At 41.5% G+C, this 14,145-nt stretch overlaps 1 protein-coding gene across 4 annotated transcripts in view; it reads left to right on the top strand.

Moving 5' to 3' along the window:
• FNDC3A (fibronectin type III domain containing 3A) overlaps positions 1–14,145 on the top strand; it is a 310,643-nt gene that overhangs the window by 270,442 nt on the left and 26,056 nt on the right. For all 4 annotated transcript variants that reach the window (XM_040340289.1, XM_040340290.1, XM_040340292.1 and 1 more), the window contains 7 exons: positions 508–594; positions 2,581–2,719; positions 6,850–6,918; positions 8,282–8,400; positions 10,283–10,388; positions 10,925–11,097; positions 11,557–11,670. In XM_040340289.1, the coding sequence (XP_040196223.1) occupies positions 508–594; positions 2,581–2,719; positions 6,850–6,918; positions 8,282–8,400; positions 10,283–10,388; positions 10,925–11,097; positions 11,557–11,670 (807 nt within the window). The remainder of the gene's footprint in view (positions 1–507; positions 595–2,580; positions 2,720–6,849; positions 6,919–8,281; positions 8,401–10,282; positions 10,389–10,924; positions 11,098–11,556; positions 11,671–14,145) is intronic.

Below are 14,145 nucleotides of genomic sequence, written 5' to 3'. Positions count from 1 at the left end.
TTAGAAGGGCTCGTCAAAGTCCAGACCCAAGTCCAATTGAGGATATGTGATAAGACTTGAAAATTTCCGTTCAGAGGCTCTCCATCCGATCTGACAGAGCTTGAGCTATTTTGCAAAGAAGAATGGGCAAATATTTCACTCTCTAGATGTTCAAAGCTGGTAGAGACATCCACCAAAAAGACTTGCAGCTGTAAAATTGCAGTGAAAGGTGGTTCTACAAAGTATTGACTCAGGGGGGCGCTATACAAATCCACGCCACACTTTTCACATATTTATTTCAATTTTTTTTTTTAACATTTATAATTTTCCTTCCGCTTTACAATTATGTGCCACTTTGTGTTGGTCTATCACATAAAGTCCCAATAAAATACATTTATGTTTTTAGTTGTAACATGACAAAATGTGGAAATTTTCAAGGGGTGTGAATACTTTTTCCAGGAACTGTATATAAAGCCACGTGTTTTATGAGTTGATACGCATCGAGCTGACCTGTTTGTATTTTCACAGGGCTATGGCTTTAAGCCAAAATATAACGGAGATGACCTCGTATTTACAGCGAAGAACCTTAGGCGCAGCACAAAATACAAATTCAGGGTTAGTACATTTCTCTAACAAGCACTAAGTAATTTAGGTGCCCTTTGGAGAATAGGAATTTTAAATTAGCTGCCTTGTACATATATATATTAATTATGAATGTCATGTATATGTTATAACAATGAGATCTACTATGACAGTGAACTTTTGTAACCTACTTTAATCCAATCTACTGTACATCTGTATCACTGCGTATCATCAGTGTGTAATATTTTTTGAGGTATATGCACAAGAGCAGTATTTATATTTCCTCCAGAAAAGTTTCTTAAAGGTCTTGTAATGCCAGGCTTCACATTGACTACTCCCTAATAGGCATGTGTACTGTATACACAAGGTCAAGCTGTTGGCAGACTAGGGAAAAAAAGCTGCAAGCATTTCACTTTCTTTAGTGTGACAATAAAAGTTGGCCTTTATGCACAAAATGAATGGCAGCAAGCAAAAGGGATGAATATAAGATTTGGGAGCAGTGTCTCTACCCCAATATATGTGTGTATGTACTGCCTATATAGGTACCTTTTTATTATTATTATTATTATTTAAGTTGATCAGTGTACAAGTTTTAGATTAGAGTGGTTCTAAAGCCTTTAGGCTTTTCACCTAATACATTCTATGCATTAAAGTGAAAAACCTTCTGTGCTGCAGCTCACCCCAAATCACCCCCCCCCCCCTTATTCCTTAGCTGAGCTCAATCCGATCTAGCTATGCACAAAAACGTCTCTCTCCTCATTGGACAAATTAATAGCAGCGGGAACCGCAGAGGTGATCAAATACCACCAAAAGAAAGCTCTATTTGTGGGGAAAAAAGGACACCAATTTTGTTTGGGAGCCACGTCGCACGACCGCGTAATTGTCTGTTAAAGCGAGCAGTGCCAAATCGCAAAACCTGGCCGGGTCCTTTAGCTGCCTAAAGGTCCAGGTCTTAAGTGGTTAAAGTAAGAGAGAGATGGGGAGAAGATATAGGGGAAATAACACAGGAGCAGTGGAGGAGAATTCTAGAGATGGGACCAAAGGTTTCAGTTTCACCCCCGCAGAAAGTCTCCCACCTGATGTTGATAAATGGAGCTTATTATATGCCAAAGCTTCTGTTTAAGGTCAGAAGAAGACCAGATGATAAATGTCCTAGATGCCAAGGGCCTGGAGACCTAATACACATGGTGTGGCACTGCCCAAAGCTGTTTCGGTACTGGGAAGGAGTGCTTAAAATCTTGAGTGACACATTTGGAACAGCGGTGGAGAAGGAGGCCACACGGTGTGTATTGGGGTACAGGAGACAATGGGAGGAGAAGAGCACTACAGTTGTAATATTGAGATGTCTGTTCCAAGCCAGAAAATTAATAGCCATGAGATGGCAGGCAACAATGCCCCCGGCAGTAAAAGAATGGATTAGGGTAATAAATGAGACGATTTGTAAAGAAAGAGCAGTCTACATAAAAAGAGGTAACCTTAAGGACTTAGAGGAGATGTGGAAACCATGGTTGGAGAAAAAGAGTGTCCCTCTTTAGAGATTAAGAATTACAGCAGGGGTGGAGAATAACCAAAATATATCATCTGACTGAAAGGCATATGTGGGGTGATTCAGTAGAGCTATGGTTATTGTGACCTCGAGACCTAGCTGGGAAAGGGGAGACAACCAGGCGAGTGAATTGCTATACGAAATGAACGGTAAAGAGATTAATGGAGTAGTATTAAGTGGGGAGGAACAAAGAGCGGGAAGGAATGAGAAATAGTACAATTATAATATCGAATTTGGGTAAAATAATGTATGGACCCCCTGGCCTGGCTGTCTCTTCTATTCCAGTAAATATTATTTATTTTCCCTCCCTTCTCTTTTGAGGGATTTACCTTCTGACATATACCGTGGATGTTCCTGCAATTGTATTACCAGGCTAGCAAAAAAGAGGCCATGTAATGCTGTAGGTGTTGAGGTGGCATGCCATGTTTTGTTCAGGTTTATGTGAGTGTTTGACTGTGAGTGTTTATTTTAAGGTTATTGCGTACAACGCTGAAGGGAAAAGTGGTCCCAGTGAGGTTGTGGAGTTCCTAACATGCCCAGACAAGCCAGGGCCACCACCAAAACCTTCAGTCAAAGGAAAGGTTCATGCACAGAGTGTCCGCATTGTTTGGGGTAAGTTTTCCAGGTATTGTTTATAATCAAGTTTGTAAACCGAAATGCACAAATTTTGTCGTTATATGCAGATTACAGCTGGGCAGAATCTTCAATGACTTTCAAAGCATGAATTTGCATGGCTTGATCATTGAAGTGCGTTTGTTTTACCACAGCAGTCACATCTCAGGATTAATGGTCAGGCTGTATGTGGGATTGGAAGACCAAACGCTTAAGGCTTTTTTTTTTTTCAATATATGCAAAAATACAAAACGCCAATAAACGAGTTACCGCATTTAGCAGCGTTTGGTGCTTGAAATGCCTCCAAACTCAGCTTCTGAACCCATTTTTTTGCATTCCAGAAAGAGCCTCTAAAATTCAACTGCCTAGAAACTACTGTAAATGGCTTGGTGTATATGTACAGATAAGATAACATAGAGGAGAGTTCAGGAGCAGTTGAAAAAAATGCCCAACTGCTCCTAAATGTCAGTTTAGCAGCAGCAGTGTACATGAGGCCGAACATAGAATTCCAGGCTAGAACTAAGCTTAAAACTGCTTCCACCCACTGCTTCTAGCACCTATACAAATTACCCTCTAGAAAGAAGATGCCAAATACCTATTCTCAGGGCACGCCAGTTGATTTATGTGATCGGCTCTTCTCTCTTAGTAGCAGCTACAGGGAAGATGAGGGACCACCAACAACAGATGTCCCATAGTAAGCCTATGGGTGATATCACCACCCAGGCATTTAATCCATTGTAAGAGCGCTCTCTCTCGAAGCTGGCCGCTGGAGAGATCACTTTACCGGATCGTACAGCTCTGAGAATAGGTAAGTGTATGCATCTTCTTTCTATAGGGTAATTAGTATAATGGTTAGAAGAGGGGTTGGAGCAGTTTTAAACTTGGTTAGTTCGAGCCTGGAATTCCACTTAAACTTACCTGGCTATCTTAGCTTTGCCCCTGTTCATATTAAAAGGTAATGGCAAAACCGTACCAGTTTGTTGAAATTAATGAATATGGAAGTGCTTGTGGGAAACTGATGCATGACTGCAGAAGTATGCATCATTACTATGTCAGCTAGTGCAGAAGTGCAGAAGTGTGCAATGTCAGCAGGTGAAAATCTTTGCGTCATTGCAGTTTTAGTGAGTACTAAAATTTATGTAGTTGCTGTGGTGGCAAATTGAGGAAAGTATGTGGTTGAGTGTTAAGGTTTACTGGTGGCAGGCAGGACCCTGCTTGTCGGTAGAGTTGGGTTCGGGTGTGGTCGGGATCCCATCTGCCCGATCCCGCCAGGAAGCCGACACTGCACACAGCTAATCACAGGCAGTGAGACATTTCCCCTTTCACATATACATGCTGAACACTCAACCAGGTTAAACACTGACTCTTGGGCACTAAAGGGTAGCTGACAGTCCAGCTCCATTGCATTCTCTTCTATAGCACGGGTGGTGAGAGGGAGGGCAGAGGTAGTTGCCCTTCTCACTTTCCAGGCTTTAATTTCACATAATTATAGGATAGGAAGCAATTACATTATGAGTATACTGTGCAGTATAACATTTGTTGACATCCAACCACTGTTTTTAGTGTATAACATAGCCAAACATTACTAAGGCCTGATTCACATTTTTTGTGCTTTTTGCATTTTGCAGATTTACACTACAGAACGTACTGTAGTGCAAATCTGCAAAAAGCACTAAAAATGCATAGGTGTGAATCAGATCTAAGATTTTGTCTGCCTTTTCTTCATACAGTCATCCTGCTTTGACACCTCTGTTCCTCATATTGCTTCTACAGATGGAGAAGAAGAAAAAAACAGATTTCATATTACATGTCCCTCTGTGTTTACTGTATGAGGAATTGGCTGTTTATCAGTGGTGTATATACTGGATAAGATCACCTGTCATGTTGCTTATCAATCTATATCTGACTACAGAAATGTAATTGCTTGAAAATAAAGACAGTATCAGCGGGGACCTTGCAATGCAAGGTCTCTGCTTACGCTGATGACCTCCTTTTTTCCCTGACGAACCCAACAATATCTCTGCCGAATTTATTGAAAGAATTCCACACATACGGAGCCATCTCGAACCTCAAAATAAACTACTCCAAGTCAGAGGCGATGGGGGTAGCTATCTCCCCACAGCGTATCTCAGCTATTCAAGCAAGTTTTTCCTTTCAGTGGACCAACACGGCCCTCAAATATTTAGGAACGTTAATCCCGACTGACTTGTCAAAGACATTTACTCTTAACTTCCCTCCACTGTTGGTTACGGCCCGCTCCCTGCTTGACAAATGGCATAAAGGACTACACTCTTGGTTTGGCAGATGTAACCTCATAAAGATGTGCATTCTTCCCAAATTCTTGTACCTGTCCTAGGCACTTCCCATCCAGATTCCTGCTCCCTTCCTTAAACAAGTGCAGGGCCTCTTTACGCGTTTTATCTGGGCTCAGAAAAAGCCCAGATTGAACAAAACCCAAATGTCTCTGCCTAAGCAGAGCGGAGGCCTAGCCGTGCCCGACATCAGACGGTACCAACAAGCAGCCCATTTATGCAGAATAATAGACTGGGGACGAAACGTGTCACATAAACTTTGGACTCAAATTGAACAATCCCAGACCGTGATCCCTTTAAAAAGCGCGCTGTGGTGCATTGGCGGTCTCCCCCCGGGGCTGAAATCTCACCCACTGATAGGTGCCACATTGAGACTAAGCTCCCGTGTGACCATGAAGGCGCTTCTGACGTCCGCGTCCTCGCCGCTTTTCCCGATCCTCGGTCACCCGGACTTCTTGCCGGGCCTCCACCTGGCGGAATATTCGGGTTTGAGGGAGAAGGGTTGGGAGCAGGCGTCTAGGTTTGTGACATCGGGACGCTGGGCCTCGTTGTCTGAATTGACGGACTCCACGGGTGGATACAATCTCCCCTTTTGGAACGTGGTGCGGCTGCACCACTTCCTTCACTCTATCCCTGACCCGCAAAAGTTCTCACGTCCACTGACGACCTTTGAGGAATGTTGCTCGGGGACTGGACCGACATCACAGACCCTCTCACAAATGTACTCGCTCCTGAACTCACCCCCCACACAACCTAACTTGCGCTGCCTAGAGAGATGGGAATCAGACCTTGGCCGGACGTTCTCAGAGGCGCAGAGGCAACGCATCACCACCTTAGCTATAAAGTCCTCCTCCTGCACCAGACTTCAGGAAACTAACTTTAAACTCTTTTCCAGATGGTACCTCACGCCCACCAGGTTGCACAAGTGTTTCCCCTCTGCGTCGGACCGTTGCTGGCGATGCGGGGTGGAGGCGGGATCATTACTACACATTTTCTGGTCCTGCCCAAAACTGGCGAGTTTCTGGGCGGAGGTTCGCCGTGTCACACAGACGTTCACGGAGTATGTGATCCCGGACGACGCGTCGTTCTTCTTACTGCACCTGTCGACGATGTCGGTTAAGTCCTACAAAAAATCGTTAGTATGTCACCTTGTGAATGCCGCCAAGGCGTGCATCCCCCTCCGCTGGAAGCAGCAGTGCCCGCCGTCGGTTGGGTGCTGGTTGCGGAAGGTGGAGGAAACAAAACAGATGGAGGATTTGATTCTGACGGCGCAACATAAACATGAGGCCTTTACTGAGGTCTGGGGTATCTGGAATGTTTTTATTTTCTCAGATGAGGGAGCATCCTTACGTGGGTCCTGATTTTGCGTTGGTCAGGAGTGGTGCCGTCTACTCCCTGCCCTCGCCCTGTCTGTATCCCCCATTCCGTCCTCTCCCCCCCCCCCTTTTTTTTTTTTCTCCTCTTCCTCCTCTTCTTTTTCTCTCTGCTACACTAGATCTCACCTTTACTTCTATCTAAGATAAAATTGAGCACGGGGAGGTTCTGGCTCTTTGATGTTATTCATATTGATATAGTTCGCAACATGCATGTCGATATGACTCATCTTTAAGTGTGTCTAGGTACAGTGTCACTCTGCAATGTTGATTGAAATATATACATAACCCCTCTGTACTTATTTTCTATGGACATGTATGTCCCTGTTGTAACGTTGGAATTTCTCCATGTGTGCTTTCTTAATAAAATATATATTTGAAAAAAAGAAAATAAAGACAGTTTTTTTAATTGGCTGCACTTTTACATTCTATGTATTCTTAATAGATCCACCAAAAGACGATGGAGGCTCACCAGTTATGAAATACATTGTGGAAATGTCAGAAGACCCCAATGGTAATTACTTTGACAGTTTTTTGTTTTTGTTTTTTTTAGCAGAATCCAAAATTAAACATAAAAGAAAACGTGCTGTTAACATTAGACTAATGGCAACAGTGGTGCTTTGTTGGCACACCTTTCCCTCTTCTTATCCAGATCACAGGAGTTTGATGCAACTTTGCTTGCTTCCTAAAGGCCCCACACACACACATGTGAATGGGGCTTTTTGCGATTAGATGAGGGTGACTGAGCAGGAGTTCCCTGCAATTAGCTGCGGGCAGGAAACCCCATGAAAAACAATGGGAGACTAACTGTTCCTGCAATTATTCAAAGCCGCTTGTATGTAATCCCTCAATCAGCGGTCACCTACGAATGATCAGCACTGGACGCAGACAGTCTGTGTCCAGGGACGATCATTTACAGATAATTGCATGTGAATAGCCATTAATAGCTGTGGAAGCTGTCAGCCTCCTGCTCGCAGGGAACCCCCGCTGGGTCTCCCATATCGAATCACACACAGCCCTATTCGCAAGTATGAATGGGTCCAAATAACAACAAATGTATGTGAAGATGCTATTTTATGTGTGCGTGGTCTGAGAGCACCAAACTACGGTCCAAGCGTCCATAAATCTAGTAAAAGTTTGATTTAACTTTAAAAACGTTTTGGATTCTTGGACATGGATTCTCACCTCAACCCAAGGGGCGTCCCTGTTTTGTGGAGTGCTTTCAAACCAGAACTACTGTATCCAATGATAATTTAATTACCATTCCTGAGATTTACATTTTATTTCCTTGATATTCGCTTTCTGTAATTTTTCCTTGTGCTGTCTTTCAGTGTAGTAATCTTAGATATCATTGTACTACCACTTATTGTAAAATGCTTACAAGCTATTCAGTGTGTTATCGGCTCTTTTAGGCTTGGTTCACACCTACGCATTTTTTAGTGCATTTTCAGTTTTGCAGAAACACACTACCGTCCATTTAATATGGTTTCCTATGGATATAGTTCACATCTGTGCATTTTGTGGAAAGGGCTAGGGATTTTTTTTCTGTTTTTTGGTTCCATAGACTTCAATGGATCAAAAATATGTACAGTATTGCAAAATGCATCTGGAATATGCAAACTGCAACCTGCATAGATGTGAATGAGGCCTTAATACATAGCACGGTCTTGTATCTTTGTGTAGAGTGCACATTTTGTAAGGGTTTTATTTTAGTTAGTCTGTCAGCTCTGATCGATAAATTTGTGCTGATGAGTTAATTACATTGATTCCAGCAAGCTTTGATGTCTTGCTTTGAATATATCAGAGAACCTTAGTGATTCTAAGAACTGAAGACAGAAATAAAACAATCATTAACATTCACCAATCTAATCTTTCAGGAAGCAAGTGGGACACTGTGTACAATGGGACAGCAAAGGAGCATCTGTGTGACCACTTGAGCCCTGGCTGTTTATATCGGCTTCATGTTTGCTGCATCAGTGAAGGCGGACAGAGTCAGGTAATGATTCCTGAATTAATTTACCACCGACTTAAGATTAGCTGTGTTCATAAATGTTTAGATCTGACAACAGAGTGTTTCTCTGGGGCACGCCTTTGCTAGACCTCACCTAGAGGTAACAGGCTGATGCCTGAACTGTGTCCCAACTAATGCTACTGGAAGTTGTGACCCCTGTTCTGCAGCAGTAGAGTTTTCAGAGTTATTTTTTTTTTTTCAACCTGTTCACAGTTCCCAAGACAGATGGGACTGTCAAAAATTTGGACCTCAAATATCTGAACCTGTTCTTGAAGGTCCCACAATCCTGGATGGAACCAACGAGTTCAGTCATTGCTGCCCTCTGACCAGGGGACTTCAAGACAATAGTGGATGTAAAGGATGCATACTTAAACATCCTGATTTTTTCCCTCCGCACCAGTGTTTTTCGTGCTTTGTGGTAGAAAATCATCATCAGCTGGTAGCCTTCTTCTTTGGAATAGCCAAAGCTCCCCTGTGTCTTTACAAATGTTCAGTCCCACTTGCATGCCCAGGGAATCCTCATCCACATCCTGGGCTAACTATATGATCTCTTTCTGCAGGAGAGATCGACAGAGGTTTTGTCAGAGAGCTTCCAAAGGATGATTAAGATCTTTTAGAGATTTGTATAGATTCTCAATCTCAGTCTCCATTCTAGAACAGTCTCAGCACCTGGGTTTGTTCATGAACACAGGCCAGAACAAGGTGGTTCTTTACCTTTGTGCGCAGGAGCAGAACCTCCAGATGGCAGTTAAACCCTCAGTGAGGGCATCGATGAGAGTCCTTCGGACCATTGTGGCTTTGTTAAAGGCTGTATGCTCAATGGCACTCCAGGCCTCTCCTCTAGCTGTTGAAGCCCAGGTCCTAAGCCAGAGGGAATATCTCAGATTTTGTGATTCCCATTCTTCTAAGGCTAGACAGGCAACATCTCAAAAAGTTTAGTCCAAATAAGAAATCGTATTAATTGATTGAAGAACATATGACTTGTTCCAATGATTTGGAATGGTGAGATGGATTAATCTAGTGTAAACACCACAATGCTTATTCCATGAAGTGCACCGCCACCATATAAAAAACTTGCTTACCAGATGGCAAGCAAAACTGGGCATGTGGCTATAGCCCAGCCAAGGCCTTTGCTTGTACGGATGATCGTAAGGAAACCCCTGGGTAGATGGTTGCACTGATTTTAACACCGATACCTTGTGTCTGTGATCGTAACATTCAGCATTGGACCCAAAAAGAGAAACTGACCATAGCGTAATATTGTCTAGCTGATAATTTAAGTAAAAAATATTGCACTTACATTTAAGGGTTTAAAATTTGCGCATAAAATTTGAAGCTGGCCGGCTCCAAACAAAACTCCTGTCGTTCTAGTGAGACAGTGTGGCGACGTCAGCAGGTACCCTCCTCCAGATAAGTTTTGGCATATGTGACTGTGACGGCGTCAATGGCTTTTAAAGCATTGTCTATGAAAAAATATAGAAATATAGGGTAGTGAGGTTTTTCCCTGTTTCATGGGCACACACACAAAGCTCCTACAGGTCACCAGTTTATTGTTATGCAGGAGTTCTGGTGCTAGAATTATTGATTACATTTTGAGGTGGGGGGGGGGGGGTTGCAAGTAGCTGATCTTGCCCTGGGCACAAAAATGTATCACTGGCCCTGGATGTGACATTTAACCTGTACGTTATGACTTCAATACCTGTGTCCCGTACTGTGCGATAAAAAAAGAAATGTAAAAAATGTACTCCAAGAAAATGATTTTACATGTACCTAAAAAATCTAATATCTTAAACATACAGTACAGTTTTCAGCAGTTTTGTGTGTGTGTACATCTGTATAGTGAACCTTTTTTTCTCTCTTTGTCCAGCCTTCAGAGACTTTAATAGTGCAGACCCCAGCTGTGTTCCCTGGTCCTTGTCAAGCACCCAGACTCCAAGGCAGACCTCGGGCAAGAGAAGTGCAATTGCGATGGGGTATTTACAAAATGTTTCTTCACTTTTCCCTGCAATATCGGCAATAATAGGGTTGTAAATCGACAGTATAACTAGATTTGGAGACTTCCTTTTGTAGTCAGGAATGTTCTAGTACGTTCTGGATTTTTTTTTAAATAAACATTGTAGACTATACTATACGTTACTGTCTTCTGTTTGCTGCTTTAGTCTGTTAAATATACCATTGAATGCATTTTGGTATATCTGCCAAAAAAATACCTATCGACCCTGTGAGTTGTGTGCCTAATTCACTCTGCTTTTGTTATCGTAGGGAATGCAGTTAGCCCTCCCAGTTCTTACCTTTGACTACTAAACAATTATTTCCAATGTTGAGGAGTTGGAGAGGGATTCCATAGTTTACAACGAGAAGTGGATAGGGCCATTTTTTTACCAGGTTTTTGCCAATTGATCATCAGTGCTATCGGCTATAGCAGATTGCTTTAGGGCAGGAACTTGCATCTCTGTTATTTTGCAGTACCTCTTTTGTTTACTTACACATTTTTATTATTTACTTACAGCACCCCCTGTGGTAGATGGTGGGTCTCCGGTCACCTGCTACAGTCTGGAGATGTGTATGTGTGAAGGTGACCAAAAAGAAGTGTACCAAGGAAGTGACCTTGAGCACACAGTGTGTGGCCTTCTTCCAGGAAAAATATACAGCTTCCGGTTACGTGCAGCTAACAAAGCTGGGGTAATCTATTGTTTCCTCACATTTTATATCACTTTCTGCTGCCAGGACAGTAAATGTTTCTAAAACACAGCAGTCATTACAATTTATTGTACATGTGATGGCTGCATGTAATCATTTTTTAACATTTATAAAGCTAGCTGATATTTATGCTTGCCTCTCCTACATCAAATGCAAACTGTCAACAATACAAATTTAAAGAAGAAATTTGGCAAAGAGTCAAGAGGACATTTCTTCAGGTCCTGCAAGTAGTACCGTGAGCTGCATAAAGTGCTATCCTTTTTTTTTAGTTATGAATTCTTTGACGACCTTATGAAGAATAAATGGCATTGCAGGGGGTCAGCCTTCCTCAGGGAACCATCTATACTTTTCTGTACTGACCATCCTCTTTAACAAGTAAAATTGCATATAATATATTGGTAGATAAAGCCCTTACAGATATATTTTCATAATTTTTCTTAGTTTGGACCATTTTCTGAAAAGTGTGAAATTACAACAGCACCAGGACCTCCGGAACAGTGCCGACCTCCTCAGATAACCTGCAAGTCTGCAACATGTGCTCTTGTACACTGGGAGGTAAGGTGTGAAACCGACAGTCTTACACAGGAGTTTTGGCTGAATAACCCCCCCCCCTTCATGACCAGGCCATTTTGTGATACAGCACAGCGTTGCTTTAATTGACAATTGCGCGGCTATGCGATATTGTACCCAAATAAAATTATTTTATTATTTTAAAGTCTTTGTTCCCACAAATGGAGCTTTCTTTTGGTGGTATTTGATCACCTGTGCGTTTTTTTTCTTTTTTGCGCTATAAACAAAAAAAGACCGACCATTTTGGAAAAATAAACACAAACATATTTTACTTTCTGCTATAAAACTTATGCCATATATTTTTTTTTTTTAACTACCATAATTTCTTCATGGATTCTGCTACATATTTTTTTATTTATTACATTCCTTTTTATTTTGTTAGTTCAATATGCAAATTTTCAATACAAAAACAACAAAATCCATTTCCATACATACTTCTAAATTTCACTGACCTCCCACCCCCCTCCCCCTTCATATTTCTCTGTTAAAATTAATATAGTACAGCCACCAACTTTCTATATGTTTTCAACTTTGGGTACCAGTCCTGAAGTATCAATCCATGCTTTCCATATCTTCTCAAATAAAAATTTGCCTCCCCTTCTTATACAAGCAAATTTTTCCCTTATTGTGTTATTGACCATTCTCGGCCAATCTATTACAGAGGGAGGCCTGAGCTTTATCCACTTCCAAGTAATCCCCTTTCTAGCCTGATATGGCATCTGATTCCACATTACCGGAGGGAACTTATCCATCTGAGTATTCATCACCATATTAAAATCTCCCACTATCAGGACTGGTACCCTTGTTTTATTGGCCATAAATTCCATGTGTTTAATGACGTCTAACATAAAAATGGGGGGAGACATACACATTTATTAGTATTTGTCTCTGCCAGCACACAATATATAAATATGTATTGTCCCTCACCATCTATCTTTACTTGCCTACAGGAGCTCTTCATTGATTTACATATTAGGATGCTTGTTCCTCTTGAATATGATGTATACACTTAATGGTATTGATCCCTTACATCTTAGCCGTGAAACTGTTTCTTTTGTTAAATGCGTCTCTTGTAGGCAAAGGAGAGATACTCCAAAAGTTGAGTCAAACTTAAATAGAGCAATCCCCCTCAAATTCCATGAGCAAGTCCTCACTCCACCATTAATTTTTACTCCAAAATATGTTAAATTAATGCGCTTGTGAGTGAGGGTCGTATTCCTTTAACCCATGGCTTCTGTGCATTATATCCAATATCTTTAATTGTATTAAACAATTTTATCACCATGCACTCATATTTAAATTTCACTGTACCTTTTCAATACCAAAGTAATTGTGTTTTTTTCCCTCCCCACTTTTCCCCCTATTTTGACCCCCCCCAAAAAAAAAAACCCACAGCCCTTCCTTTCTCCAACCCCCCCCCCCCCCCCATAAAAAGGGGGGCCTTGATTGTGGCCCCCTAATCTTCCTATGTGAATATCAGAATTTCCTCCTAAAAATACCATGTGTCAGTGCTTAAAACACAGATGACTCTCAAACCAATCACATCTATATTGTAACTCCATTCTGATGCTCCTAATTGAATAAGTAAAAAGAAAAACCCATGTGTCTCTATTTCAAAGATTTTACCTGACCTCTACTAGTGTTGTATGACCTGCTCATTTATTTCCAACCAAGAGGTGGCCACGACAGGTGCATCAAAAAAATGAACCGCACCATTTGCCACTACTCTGTCGTGCAAAATATAACATGGCATATTGCACATTTAACTGTCCCAGGCGCCTCTTGTTCTCTACAAATTTCACCCTCTTTCTCTGTACCTCTGCAGAGAAGTCTGGAAAGAATGAAATGTTCACCCCATTAAGTTTTTTATGTCCTTCATTTCTCTTGCTATATTATTTCTCTATCCTTAAAAAAAAAAAAGAAAGAAAAAAAAAAGATGTTTCATAAGCACATGTCTTGGAATCCCACCTGAAGGAGGGGTTCTCGGCTGGACTCTGAGTCCTTTCAATTGCAAACAAGGGGGACAGTTTCACTTTCCCAAAGACCTCTGGGAACCATTTTTCAAAAAAGTCCCTCATATTGTTTCCTTTACTCTTCTACTGTAGACTGACTATTCGAATATTGTTTCTCCTTAACTGATTTTCTAGATCTTCCATTCTATCATTCTGTCTTTCAACTGTCCCCTTAAAAGTTCAATCTCCTGCTTCATATGTGTTACTACATCTTCAACTCCACTTACTCTACCCTCCAATTCCGTGGTGCGCTCACATATTATGCTACATATTTTTGGTAAAATAAATCCAAATAAGAGTATATTGATTGATTTGCACAAAAGTTATAGCGTCTACAAACTGTGTGATTTATTTATGGCTTTTTTGATTTTTTTTTTACTAGTAATGGCGGTAATCAGTGACCCTTTTTTGGGATCCAGTGGCACCAATACAGTGATCAGTGCTCAAA

Source organism: Rana temporaria, chromosome 2 (genome assembly GCF_905171775.1).
Source record: "Rana temporaria chromosome 2, aRanTem1.1, whole genome shotgun sequence".
Taxonomy (NCBI): domain Eukaryota; kingdom Metazoa; phylum Chordata; class Amphibia; order Anura; family Ranidae; genus Rana; species Rana temporaria.
The sequence above is the reverse complement of the archived record's forward strand: the minus strand, read 5'-3'. Positions and strand labels throughout refer to the sequence as shown.